At 42.9% G+C, this 13,843-nt stretch overlaps 1 protein-coding gene across 1 annotated transcript in view; it reads left to right on the top strand.

Annotated features, from left to right (window-relative positions):
- Window positions 1-13,517, top strand: part of LOC135293298 (amine oxidase [flavin-containing] A-like) — a 34,679-nt gene extending 21,162 nt beyond the window's left edge. The window contains exons 6-15 of the mRNA XM_064407286.1: window positions 1,626-1,767; window positions 3,278-3,427; window positions 4,298-4,457; window positions 5,716-5,812; window positions 7,302-7,355; window positions 8,281-8,338; window positions 8,749-8,846; window positions 10,006-10,117; window positions 11,418-11,480; window positions 12,245-13,517. Coding sequence (XP_064263356.1) covers window positions 1,626-1,767; window positions 3,278-3,427; window positions 4,298-4,457; window positions 5,716-5,812; window positions 7,302-7,355; window positions 8,281-8,338; window positions 8,749-8,846; window positions 10,006-10,117; window positions 11,418-11,480; window positions 12,245-12,400 — 1,090 coding nt within the window. The 3' untranslated portion in view covers window positions 12,401-13,517. The remainder of the gene's footprint in view (window positions 1-1,625; window positions 1,768-3,277; window positions 3,428-4,297; window positions 4,458-5,715; window positions 5,813-7,301; window positions 7,356-8,280; window positions 8,339-8,748; window positions 8,847-10,005; window positions 10,118-11,417; window positions 11,481-12,244) is intronic.
- Window positions 13,518-13,843: the final 326 nt, after the last annotated feature.

The raw sequence follows: 13,843 nt of genomic DNA, 5'->3' as shown, positions 1-13,843 counted from the left end.
GAGAAGTGTGCTCTTATGAGCAGTCGTGTCCCCACTTGCTGTGCCAGCCCCTGTGCTGTTCTCTAACATCTCCTCCCTCCTATTCAGTGTCTTTTATTTATGTGGCTGTGCTCTGTTTGCCCTTTCATTCTGACTGCAGGTTAGTGCTGTGCCTGCAGCTTCCTGACCAAAACTCTCCATTTGAAATTCATTTTTATGGCTTAGGTCTTGCTCCAGCTCCATGGGATATGCTGTACAGCCATTTGGACTTGCTCAGGCTCCCTGTGGCATTGGAGTTTTCTTTGCAATTAGTTTTATGAGCCTTTTGCCTGCAGACTTGGTTACTTTGAACTGCTGTTGCAAGTGCACTGTCTCTTCCTTTTCTAGTTTTTACTGCTGCTTTTAGCCATGGAGCTGGTGGAGCATAAGCAGGACTGGGTTTGTAATGATCCCTTCTTTAACAGACTTCTTTGCTGGGCAGCTTCTACTGCCAATGTTGTCAGTAAAACATCCAGTTTTAATGGATTTGCTCAGCTGAAATGCATTCAAAAACTCAGTAAGAACCCATTTGAGATCTTTAAGCCAAGCCACATTTTTCTACACACAGTTAAAAACCAGTGCTTAAACAGAAAAGCTCTTCCACAGCATTTTCTGTATGACTCAGGGCCAAGATTACAAAAGATTTGTTTGCCCTATGTCACAGATCCGCATCTACTGATCCTGGAGACTTTTTTCACATTTCTTAGGCCCAAACCTGCTGCAACTGTTTAGTGTCTTGGTGCTCTCAGAATTGTCACAGAGGGTTCTTGTGTGCAGGCTGTTTTCATATCCTGGCTAGTGAAATAGGGGTGAATGTACTTCATACTTTGAGAAGCGAGGTTATAAAAGTTTATAAGTTACGTATTTTAGCCCAGATAACTCGCAAAGTTCCTTCCTTTATCAGATGATTATAAATTTATGTTGTTTCATGAAGCTTAATTGAAGTCAAAGTCCTTTTACCTTCTTTGCAAATGATCTCAATTTTCTTACAAATCTGTGGCCACAAATGCAAGAAATGTGAATAGCCAGATTCTCTTGCTGCTGCTGTTTCTCTGTTTATTTCAGAGGACAAGTGACCCTTTCCTTATTTTTATAGCAATGATTGCCAATTAGGTTTTCTCTGTCTGGGTTATTTACCCAGTCTGATTCTTGATTTCACAAAGGATCAGTGCAGCAGTGTTACATGACAGGTGGGGAATGTCTGGGCTGCGTGGCTGCTCAGTCCCTCAGGACCCATCAGACCCTGGAACTGATGTGCCCAATGAGCTCCCCATGAGAAATGGAGAAAGGTTTCACTAACAGATTACAAAAACTGTTCAGAAAAATATGTATTCTGATGAAATGAATAGCAGCTGGGAAACTATTTAATGGAGGTGAAATCAGTGGGATTTCAACCTAAGTAAGTAAATACTTTGGGAGGGAAGGAGGTGCTGGTAGAAACCCGTTTAAACAGACTCACTACAGACTGAAAAATTAAACAAATATTAATCAACTTGACTTTTCAGACTTTGGGAAAGCAGCCCTTGTTTAGTATAGCAAATAAAATCCTGAAAGCAGTCAGGAAGTCATATTTACTGAGTCTTTTCCTGGTCCTGTGTCTCATGCAGAGCTGTCAGAGACTTCGCCACAATCTTTGTCAACATCAATGTCACGTCTGAGCCTCACGAAGTCTCTGCCCTCTGGTTCCTGTGGTATGTGAAGCAGTGTGGGGGCACATTCAGGATTTTCTCTATCACCAATGGGGGCCAGGTACAAAATGTCTCATTTCCTTCCTCCTGTCTTGAAAATGTGATGAGCAAGCGCAGTGTTGTACCCATCAAAACCCTGCAATTAATGGAAAGATAAGGGCATGTGGCACCTGAGACAAATGTGTTCTCATGGGGTGATACAGCCCTGTCAACTAACTCTGTTTAATGCAGGATTTTATTAGCTAAGACGTGGAATAAATTGAGACTATTTAAAGAATTGGGTGCTTTCTACATTCACTTCAGCACAGTACTGTTGTAGCAGTTGTGTTGCTTTTTTGCCAATTTATTTTCTATGGGTTATTTGAATGTTTACAAGAGCTCAGAACAAGTGGACTTCAGAGTGAAATGTGGATGTTTCTTTGGTGTTGAAGCCTCTAATGACAAGAGTTGGAAGTAAATAGCAAAAGGCCCTTCCTTCTTGGGTTGGCTCACATGGCAACAGTTCCCATCAACATCTGTCCATTGTGGGAAGAGCAGACAACCACATTTCAGGAAGGATGTAAACAGTGCTGGTGCTGTCCTGTGGTAGGAGACAGACCTGGCTAAGAGCCTTCCTCCTCAGGAGCTCCTCAGTCATGTTTGCTGTCCCACATCAGCAGCTGCCAGATGCTGCAACAAGAGTTAAAAATAAAATTAATCCCAAGATACTCATAGCTGAATGAAACATGTGGAGAAGGGAAAGCTACATGGGAAGAGAACTTATTTTCTTTGTAGCTGGATGGGAAAATCTGTCTTTTTCCCTATCATGCTTCCTTCTTCCCTCACCCAAATCAATTTTAGTTGAGCAAAAGCACTAAGGGTTTCTGGCTTAGTGGCTCTTCCAAGTCTTATAAAACCTGCTTGGGCAGTCTTTCAGCACAAAACTTTATGGATCCTTTCCTCCCTGCCAGTACCAGCATCTTACACATAAAAGTGAGCTGCTTTACCTCCTGCTGGTGGCTGGCAGCGGAAAGAGGTTTTAGTGCTTCCCCTGATGTCTGCGTGGACATTGCAGGGAAATGTGTCATAGATTGTGCTTTTTTCCTGGCAGCGCTGTCTTTGTGTCTTCCCAGAGAAGACACAGGGAGAAAGCTCATTACCTTGATACCAGACTCAGCTAAAATCTGTCTTGCTTCTGGGCTGGCACAGTATTTCGTTGTACAGTTGGTTTCTTTGTCACACTTGAGGGTTTTGGTAGCACTGTGGTGCATAAAGTACTCAAACCTGTTTTGAATGAAGTGATATGTTTATTTTTGCTAGAAAGCCTGCATTATATGTGCATGTTCTCTAGGCTTAAAGAGTCTTTAAGCCAGGTCATTAGGGAATTGCAAAAGTGGTTTAGTCAGTAATCCCCACTGAGGCTCAGGTTTATGCCCTCGCTCTTCTGAAAGTCTGAGTGTCTTTGTGCACCCTGAGGACTTGAAGATTTGGCCTGCAATTTTGTGATGGTGAGCAGAAGTCATATTCAATGTCATTGTGATTAATGCTGTTGATTTTTTTTGTCTGTGTTTCTTTCCTCTTTGTTGTTTTAGGAGAGGAAGTTTAAAGGGGGTTCCGGTCAGATATCGGAGAAAATAATGGAACACCTCAAAGGCAGAGTTAAACTGGAGAGACCTGTGATCAGTATTGATCAGACAGGTGATAATGTCCTTGTGGAGACTCTAAACCATGAGATATATGAGGTAATTCAATCAGAATAAAAGTGAAGCATGCATTTGGTAGGGGAATATATCTGCTGTATCTCTTAGCCAGCTGTAATCAGGAAGTACCCATTTGTGTGTGTCTGTTTCTTGGACTGTGCTGACTCTCCATGGAACCTGCTTTACAGATTTATTTATGACTGGCTCTCTTCTTGATGTTCTGCTACTTGGTTTCTGTCATTACTCTGACTTTTCTGCCTTAACTTTCTATGTCTTTATGCATTTTTACATTTTAGTTCTGCATTGAGACCATTTCAAAGGAAGGAAAAATAACCTTCCTGCTTGTGTCTACATTTGTGGTTTCCAGCACAGAAAAAGAAAAAAAAAAGACATTTCAAAGACCTTTAGTAAGACTTTGCCTCTGTACTGTGGTGTTTGGAAATGCTGCATCAGCACAGAGTCCTGCACTGCTCCAGTCAGACCCAGGGCCTGTGAGAGGGATGGAGCACACTCAGGAAAGCTGGAATCACCATTAGTATTCCTTGTCCTGAAGTAACATCCTGTGAATGTGCGCAAACGTGATTTTTTTAGCATCTTATAACTGGGAAAAATGTGGGTCATATTTTCCTGGAGATGATAAAGGCAGTTTTACCCAGACCATAGGATGTCTCTTGTGCCATTTCCCCACCTGTCTCCAGCCAAGTTTCAACTCTGGTCTGTTTTTTCCAGCTCCATGTTTCTGAAATGGCAGAATTACTTTTGTCACCTGGAAATCTGTGTGTGGGAAAGCCACCTAGCAGGGTCAGGGGTGGGAAAGCTGTTAGCAGCTATTGATAGTGTCTTCCAAACATGTCCTGTGGGATGAGTTCACAGGGAGGCAGCTTCTTGTGCTGACTTTGTTCTGCATTTCAGGGCAAGTACGTGATCAGTGCCATCCCTCCAATCCTGACAACAAAGATTCACTTCAAACCAGAGCTGCCACCAGACAGAAACCAGTTAATTCAGCGTTTGCCTATGGGGAGTGTCATAAAAACCATGATGTACTACAGGGAAGCCTTCTGGAGGAGGAAGGGTAGGTGGGGAAAGCGGAGGACTTGGGAACTCTGTGCAAAATTTGAAGTTCTGCTGTCAAACAATCAGGGAATAAATCCAAGGGAGGCTTAAATGCTCAAAACCCCAAAATCAAACATACAAAAAAGTGAAAAGTAAAGCTCCTTAGAAAGAATAAGTCTTTCCCTGAGCTTGAGTGCATGCCTTGTCCCAAAGATGAGTCCAGACCCAAACAGGATCCCAAATCTCATAGCAGCTGGCTGAAGTGGGGTGAGCAAGAGAACAAGCGATGTTTTCCTGGGAAACCTTGCTGAAACCTGCAGAGCACAGAAGCATCAGCTTCCCTGCAGCATCAGCTCCCTTCTCCTGCCAGGACAGTTAGGTCAGCCAAAGAGAATTTACAGCAGATGACAAGCAGAGCTTAAGGTGTAAGCAAGACCTTTCCCTGATTTTAATCTTCTGTTCTGCAGACTTGATATCTCAGAGGACTGGGAAAAGTAGGTTAGCTTTTTGTTCAGCTCAAGATATTTTTTCCATGCTGTAATATCTTGTTTTTCTCAGCTTTAACTGATACTATTTTCAGAACTATTTGTATGAACAGATTAGTTCCACTTTCTTCCTAACAATATTGACAGTGGTAAAAATATTTCTTAATCAAATTAATATAATTTGCGTATGTTTCAGGGCATAACCTGGCCATTGAGATCAGGCAGGAATACAGCCAGGTGTATGCATTGTTATCTAGATGAGATTTTTTGCATGTTCATCTGAAACATGTCCTGATGTGATCCTAGATTAGACAGCCCGAACTTCTGCTGCATTACTGTTATGGAACACCATTCCTAACAATCTTATCACCAGCAAAATCAAAATACTGGAGATTTGACCCTGCAGTGACCAGATGTAATTACACTGGGTTTTGTTTTGGTCAAAATTACTCATGGAATGAATCACCATAATTCTGACTAGATCCATTTATTTTTAATGTTTATTCTCCCCAAAATAGAAAGCCAAAGGGACTTTGCAGCAATCCACAGAAATTCCTTGTTAGCTAACCATGGAATTTTAACGATTTTTACAAGTCTGTGTACACAATTTCCCAGAGTCAGAGAGAAGAGAGAAACTGTTACAGAGACAGTTCAGGCACATAGATGTTATTTGTAATAACAGAATTACTGTCCAATTCCTTTTAGGGATAATTTTCCCTGCTCATTCCTATCAGAAAGAGTGATGATCAACAAGTTTTTCTAACAATCATCTCGGGGTTTCTTTCCCCTTAGGTTATTGTGGTTCCTTTGTCATTGAGGATGAAGAGTCTCCAATTGGAATAACCATAGATGACACAAAACCTGATGGAACTTTCCCTGCCATTATGGGGTAAAAGCTGCTTGCCCACATTCACAGATGTGTATTTCTTCTTGTAAGAGTGGGAGCAGGAGGGAGAGGGGAAATGACCAGGTTACACCCATGTTTCCCACTTCCACAGCTGGCACAGATGGAGGAGAGCACTTCTGCCAAGCCTCTTGTGCCTCTCTAGTCGGTAGAAATTTTTGGTGAAGGTTCTGCTACAAACAGCCTAATAGAAAGATGTGGTTGGGAAGGAGTTGTTGAATTCAGCTATAGCCTTTTTAAGCATTCAGTTCACATTTGTTGTTTCTTGGTTTTTCTTTTTGGGGTTTTTTTTGGTTTTTTTGGGTTTTTTGTTTGTCTGTTTTGGGGGGTTTTTTGGTTTTTGTTTTGATTTTTTTATATTTTTTTTTGTTTGGGGTTTTTTTGTTGTTTTATTTTTGTTTGTTTTTTGGTTTGGTTTTTTTTTTTTGCTGTGGAGTAGATTTAGAAATAAATCCCTGTCGTACTTATCTGAGCCTGTATTTGGCTTATGCTGGGCTTTTATGTTTAGTGCCTGGTCCAAAATGACAACACAATTGTCCAAGAAATCCTCATTTTCTCCTCTCCCCACTGAGATGAGGCAGGACAAGGAACATCAGCTGCTGGAGCAGGGAGGCAGCTGTGCAGTGAAAAAAAAAAAAAAAATCAAGATTCTGTAGAAACTGACAAGTAAAAATGTTACAATTTGGACAAACAGGTGGGAAAATACATGACAGCATTGACTGGCTTTTAAAATAGCTGAAACCAAATGAACAAACAAACTTTACACATGTTTCCACCATAATCTGAGGTGAGACTGCCAAAAAAAGGCCAATATAAATGTCAGGCAACTACTCCTTAAGTGTCTGGCAGGGAAAGCTCACCCCTTCTACTGAACTGTACGTGTTTATGGGCATGTTCAAGGCTTGAAAGCTTCCATGGCCTCCTGAGAGCAGCAGACCTCCTCCAAGCCCCATATGGCAAACAGTTTCCAGCTTTCTTTCTCCTCATGGATTTATGTGACTTTCCAAAAGAGTGGAGGAACAAACTTCATCCCCTGGATATCTCCACTAGGGTCAGATGAACTAATTGTCAAATCTGTTTCTTCAAGATGGATAAATATTAATGCTAGTTCCTGCAGGAGTGATCCATGGCACTGTGCAGTGCCTGTCACAGCAGCAGGCTGCTGTCACTCACTAACACCAGGTGACACAGGCAGCTGCCTGCTGGACTGCAAAAGCTTAATAAACTCAGAATTTCAGTCCATTTGGATCAGACCTAGATAGGGAATACACACCCTCCCTTTCAGTTAACTCTGCAGGTTACCCTGCATGGGATTTTTCATGTGTGTGACCTGTAATTATTTAATGTTGAGCTATAATGGCAAACCTTCAGCTCATTGCATACTAGTAAAGTGTTTTGCCAATCCATTTTTAGAGTCATTTTGAGCCTGCAAATCAGCTGGGGTGATGTTCATGTACCTTATTTTTGTTTTCAGTTTCATCCTTAGCAGAAAGGCTCTCAAACTGGCCCACCTCAGCAAGGAAGAGAGGTAAGAGTTCAGAAGCTGTAAATGTTCAGAAACAAATTGTTTCTCTGGGATGCTTCCCCACAGGAATGTGTGTGAATATATGTGTGAATGTGCACATTTATACATGCTCAGCATAACTACCAACACTGGAAATTGGGGCAAAAATTGAGATTTTAGTGTAAACAGGCTGAGACACTAAAGCTAATATTCATCCAGTTATGGATATTTCTAAATTTCTAAGTCCTGCCCAATCTTCCATGCTATGTTTTACCAATTCTGGGTATCTGTATGAATGGAGAAGATTTTTCCAGCCATGTTCCCAGACTACATCTCCACTGAATGATGCTTTAACCCAGGGATACAGCAGTGCTGACTTGGCTCCTTTTGGGTCTCCTTCAGATTCAAACTGGGTGATAAAATTTTTAGACTTCTGTTTTTATAAAAGTATGGCTTCCCCATTAGTCAGTGAAATGAACAAACAGTACTTTCTAAATGTGAGTTTTGGTACTGTGCAAGTGAAAGGGGAGCTCTGCTTAGGAATGTGAGCAGCATTCTTCAGCTCATATTTTATTCCCAGCTGTAGTAAATCTGTAGGGATTTAATTGATTTATGTTGCTTTTCTTCTGGTCTTACACCAGCGAACATGAGGATGAATTGGCTCTGCATCCTAAAATAGCTGTACAAAGATTTATTTTTTTGAACTCATTGCCAAAATCAACCTTCATTTCCCATTCCCTGAGTCCATTTTAGGTGTAACTTTTAGGCATCAGCATTTGAAATATGCATGTTAAGATAAGAACTTGAAATCTGACTTAAAAACAAAGCCTAACCCAACTTTCTTTCCAATGTGTTGCAGTAAGTTTGGGTTTTTTATAAAAAAGATGAGAGTGGAGAGGTTCCCCCCCCCCTTTTTTTTTTTTCTGACTCTGATTTTATTTTCATATAGGAAAAGGAGGATCAGTGAGGCATATGCCAAGGCACTGGGGATGAAAGAGGCTTTACAAGTAAGGAATTAGTGCCTGGTTTTGGCTCTGTTGTACAATATTGTTGCTCCTTTGTTCTGGATGATGAGGGCAAAGTTCCTGGAACCTGAAATGTGTACGTAAAATTGCATGCTGGGCCATGCAACAAGGGGAGGGCAGGACTGAGTACAAGAAGAAAAGAACTGCCAGTCTCACCCCGCACAAGAAAAGAGAAGGCAGTGCATGTTTTAATTTGTCCTGTCGTGGGAGACTGGTGTTTCTGTCAAAGCACAAAAATTTGTTTTGTGCAGATGGATAGCATTAGCCAGATGACATGGCACTCCTTTGTCAGGTACTCTTAGCCTGTTATCCCCCTCTTCAAAAGCAATATATGTTCTTTTTTTCTAATTCCTCTGTCAGTGTTTCACTGTTTTCTCTGTTGAAACTCACAGCCTGTGCATTATGAAGAGAAGGACTGGGCTGCGGAGCAATATTCAGGGGGCTGCTACACAGCCTACTTCCCACCAGGCATAATGCATTCCTATGGAAGGTAAAACACAGAATGCTTTGCTTTCTAATTCACATTTTAGCTCATGTACAAGGTTACACCTTGTGCAACACACCCATGGCATATTTACAATATTAGGGGAACTTCAACCCTCTTTCCACTCCCCTACTCCCCAGCTAACAAGGATATTGCTATTTGCTTTACTAAGAGCAGAGTTTCTGTTGTGGGTTTTAAGGAAATGAAACACAGTCACAAAGGGACCAGCTAAAGCCACAAAACTTTTCCCCTCTGGGTTATTTACAGTAGTTTGTGCTATGCAGTATTTGCAGTGGATCCCTCTAGAGACCCCCAAGCCCTTGAGGACACACATCTTGGACAGATGAAGAGTCTCCACTGACTGGAGCATCAGGTTCAGGAGAAGCTCAGGAGCTCCTCAGCATGTCCAGCATGGGGTTAGACCCTGCCTGAGCTGAGACCACGTGGGGAGGAGTTGTCCCATGTGTACAGTCATTTATCACTTGTCATTTATCCAATCACTCAGTCAGGGATGGGTGAGATGTCTGGCCTGGGGAAGCTGCTGCCAAGCAGACAGGGAAAACCTAAATGGGGATTAGATGGGAGCCCTCACACCAGGCACATTCCCAGTGGGAGAGGGAGCTCAGTACCCACAGCTGGGTTGGCTGGAATGCTCGTGCAGCACTGCAGGGCTGAGGGACTGGATTTATGACCCTGTGGGGGGAATGCAGCTCCCTGATGCCAGGCCTTCAGCAGCCAAACAAGTCCAGCCTCCAAACAGAAGCTGATATTGGTGATCTAGCACTGCAGAAACGTCATCCACATGCCACTATAATGGCAGGATAACAGCAAAGCTGCCATGCAGAAAACAAGTCTATCAGCTGCTGGAGGCTGTTAGGATTATCCCTGTTATCCCTTATCCCAGCACTAAACTAAGGCCTGTATTACTTTGTATGGGAGCTGGGAACACTGATTTATGCCTTAGGTTTTTCTCTCTCTCAGATCTTGAATTTTGTGTGCAGAAGCAAGCAGGTGATCCTGCAGGGACAGCTTATCACACCTCACCCAGGTGTGCAGGGATTCTGGAGAGCTGAAGCCCTGTGCTCCATCAAAGCCAGAAATTGCTTTTAGAAGGATCATCACCCTCCTGTCACTTGTCACCTGACACTCTCCACTTGTTTTGAAGGATCATTCGCCAGCCTGTTGACAGAATCTACTTTGCTGGCACGGAGACAGCGACCCAGTGGAGTGGATACATGGAGGGAGCTGTGCAGGCAGGAGAGAGAGCAGCCAGAGAGGTACAGACCACTGCTCTGCTTCCAACATCTCTATCAAAAGGCTGGAAAGGATTAAGTACTGCTTGGAAAGTCTGATTTAGTGCAAAGGCTTCTAGAATTGACAGGGAGGGATCTCAGAAAACAACGTGACTGAAATATTTTAATTTTTTTAAACTTATTTAATTGATTATTGAATAAAGTGAAGCCAAGAATCTCAACCAAATCAGAATATTACTGAACTGGAGACTTAAAATAAAGCTTATGCCATGTACTGCATGTCTAGAGGAAAAAAACCCCCAACCTGATGCTGTTTGTAGATACACTACCACAATTTCTAACAAATTAATCACTGCATGTTTTAAAACTAATCTGAGGAATTTCAAATGCTCACAGCTATTTCCTGTGCAGAAATCTGAACATTGTTCTCATTTTTGATCTATCCCTTCTGCTTCTCCTTTTACAAGACAGTCCTGTTAGCTGAGCTTTATGAAATTGTAATGTGCAGCTCTGATAATGTCTAAATCTCCTCAGAATGACACACGTTGGGCTGGGTTCCCAGTCACAGTGAAATCCCTTTACAACAATCTGGAGGGAGGGGAAAAAAGCACTAAAGGGTGCACATTACAGTTGCAACTGCATGGCAAAGCCACAGAGTTGTTATTTAAAGGAAAATCACTCTTTTACTTCCATTTGACAGAATGTCATATTTGTCTTATAATCCTTTTTACTTGCTTCAAGTCACATAATTTCTCTTTTCTCCATGCCTGTGAGCAGTAGTTACAAAGACAGTGAGCTGTCTTCTGGAGGCATTCATTTGCTCCCAAAAATCCCCATGATTTTTACAATCAGTTTATTCTCAAGAAAAATCCTTGATGAGCTTTGTACTGCCGGAATAGGCAAGGGAGGGCTCCATAATTCTATGCTGTGAGAGCCTCAGGGTTGCAGCTCTCCTCTTTCCATATCCCAGAAGCATCACTCCTAACAGGTTTTGTGTCCCAAGTGCATGGCTGTAACCTCACCTTGGTATTTCTTAAACTGCCTTGAGAAAAAGCTTTTTTGCTTTAACTCAGGAAAAAAAAAAAACAAATAACCAAACAAAAAAAGATAAAACAAAAAAACCCAAAAACTAAAAAGCTTCCACAAAATTATTTAGAGAAGCTCTAGTAGAAATCATTGTACATTTTGTGGTTCGAGAGACTTTCAGCTAGTCATAGTTACTCCTTTTATCAATGTCACTTGCTCTGACTTCCTCTGTTTCTCCAAAACTGGAGGTATTGTGGGTTATAATTTTTTCACATGGTACAAATAATTTTTCTTCTAGGTGCTGTACAGTATGGGGAAGATCTCCAAGAGTGAAATTTGGATGCCAGAGCCAGCATCAAAGGTGAGCCAGAGTGTCACTGTCACCCAGTCAGGCACACCCCCCTCAGTCAGGTGTGTCCCTATTTCACTGAATCACAGAACAATGAGGTTGGAAGAGACCTCTGAGATCATCGAGTCCAACCTATGTCCTAGCACCTCAACTCAGAATCTGGACCAAGTGCCATGTCCAGCCTTTTTTTAAACACATCCAGAGATGGTGATTCTACCGTCTCTCTGGGAAGAACATTCCAATACTTTATTATACTTTCAGTGAAAATTTTTTTCCTAATATCCAACCTATACCTTCCCTGACGTAGCTTGAGACTGTGTGCTCTGGTTCTGTCAGTGCTGCCCAGTGATTCATTTCAGTGATCCCTATGCACCCTGCTCCCAGGCAAGGCTTTAGTGACCTCACACGCTGATGGTATTAATTTCTGTGACTTGTCCAAGGAATATTGTTACCCCTGTCTGAAGGGTGGATGACTAAGAGCCGAGCACACTGATCTCAGAGCCTGGGGGACTGAAAAAAGCAGCCTAATTCTGCCCAGTCCCAGGCCATGGTTTAAGGCCAAATAGAACCTCATTCCAGCCACAAGTAACCCCATCTTCCCTGCCCTGTGGCTGTACAGGAGGACAGACCACACATCTCACAGCCACGACCCTTCTTCCCTGCACAACCTGGGAAATACCTGTGACCTCCCCAGCCTCACGGGGAGCTTTTGCCACCTCCCTGCTCACGTGGTGAGGGGGCACCCTGCGGAGTCACCATCTCCTCTCTTCCCCCAGGATGTCCCAGCCCGACCATTCCCCACCAGCTTCTGGGAGAGGAACCTGCCCTCGGCGCCGGGGCTGCTGTGCCTGCTGAGCTGCACCCTGTGCCTCAGCTCCGTGGCTGCTGCAGGGCTCTTTGTCTATAAAAAGGGACTTGTTGGCCGAAACTAGCGGGGACCAGTGGAAGCTGCACACCCCCTGTCCTCCTCTTTTACCAGATGAGTGTTATTTTGGAGAAAAGTGGCATGGACAGCTGGAAAGAGCAAGAAGTTGTTCTCCTTGTGATTTTTCTTTTTAGTCCCATGATTAATGCATCGAATCTACTGCAGTTACTACCAGCTAAACAGAAATCAATCAACTGTGGGGGTATTCTTCAATCTTGTCCATTTGTTTTTGGTTGGACATGATAATGTCAATGATATATTTCTGATACAGGAAAGCAAAATGCAGATCACACCTTTTCTGAGTTGCAAAGAGGTCTTGGAGAACACTTTTGTTTCCACTAAGTCTTTTATTTTTCACCACACAAGACAGTAAATGCCCTGATGCATTCACCTCAGTCAGCAGCTCAGAACATCCGAGGTTGTTCCCATACCATCCCTGCTGCACAGAAGAGATTAGCATGCCAATCAGTCGTAGAATTGCCAAATTAATTTTCAAGTGCATTTGATTAATTATTAATCATCGCAACATGAAACTTAACCCCGAGCTGGATGAAAGGAGGTGATTAGCACGAGGCACAGCACTGAACAGGGAGAGAGGAGGCATGGCTGGGCTTCATCCTGCCCACTGCCAAGGAAGCATCTGTGCACATCTGCTCTGCAGGGTGCCTGCCCTGAGAGCATCCATCCAGCCACAGCACAGTGAAATGAATCAGCAAAGTTGAATTCCCCCGACTTGCAGCAGGTGCAGGCTGTTATTTTCCAAATGGCAGCAGCTTCCTGGTTCCCTGTCCATTGCCCCTCATTTTGCTGCTAATCCATGGCTCCTTCTTCTAATAAGGAGAAATGTATTTGAGGCTCGAATTACTGCCTTGTAAATTACAGTAATTGGATGCATCTGCCTGTTCCGCTCTTATTATGTACATGATACACTTAAAATAATCACTTGAGTGTTTTACTGAAGTCTGGAATGTATATTTCACAATGTACCATCATTATGTGGTCTTTTTGCCATGAATTTTGAGCGTTGTACGTGTCCACGAACTCAGCTGTCGTTCAACATGGGTGAAATGTGCCTTTCAATAGTCCTGAAACCTTGATCTTCTTATAAACTTTTCTTCAGATTCTGTCTTGCTTGGTTTTTTGTGAGTTACATGAATTGCTGGTGACTCGATGTGCTCTCCCCAGCTCCAGCCACTGCAGAGCAGGGATTCCTGTGCACAAGGAGTACCCTGGGCATGCAGCCTGGCACAGCCACAGTGTCTCCTCAGGGAGGGAGCACAGGCTGCTGCTGAGCCTTTTGTGGTGTGAAACAGTTCTACACTGCCACACGCTTCCCCCAGGGGGACATTTCCACCACCTGAAAAACACTGCCTGTACCTGTTCAAAAATGATTTATCCATAGGTATATTTGTAGCAATTAGAGCCATTCATTTTCAGGCTGACTTTAGAC

Source organism: Passer domesticus, chromosome 2 (assembly GCF_036417665.1).
Source record: "Passer domesticus isolate bPasDom1 chromosome 2, bPasDom1.hap1, whole genome shotgun sequence".
In the NCBI taxonomy this organism is placed as follows: domain Eukaryota; kingdom Metazoa; phylum Chordata; class Aves; order Passeriformes; family Passeridae; genus Passer; species Passer domesticus.
Note: the sequence above shows the minus strand (reverse complement) of the source record. Positions and strands in the feature narration are given on the sequence as shown.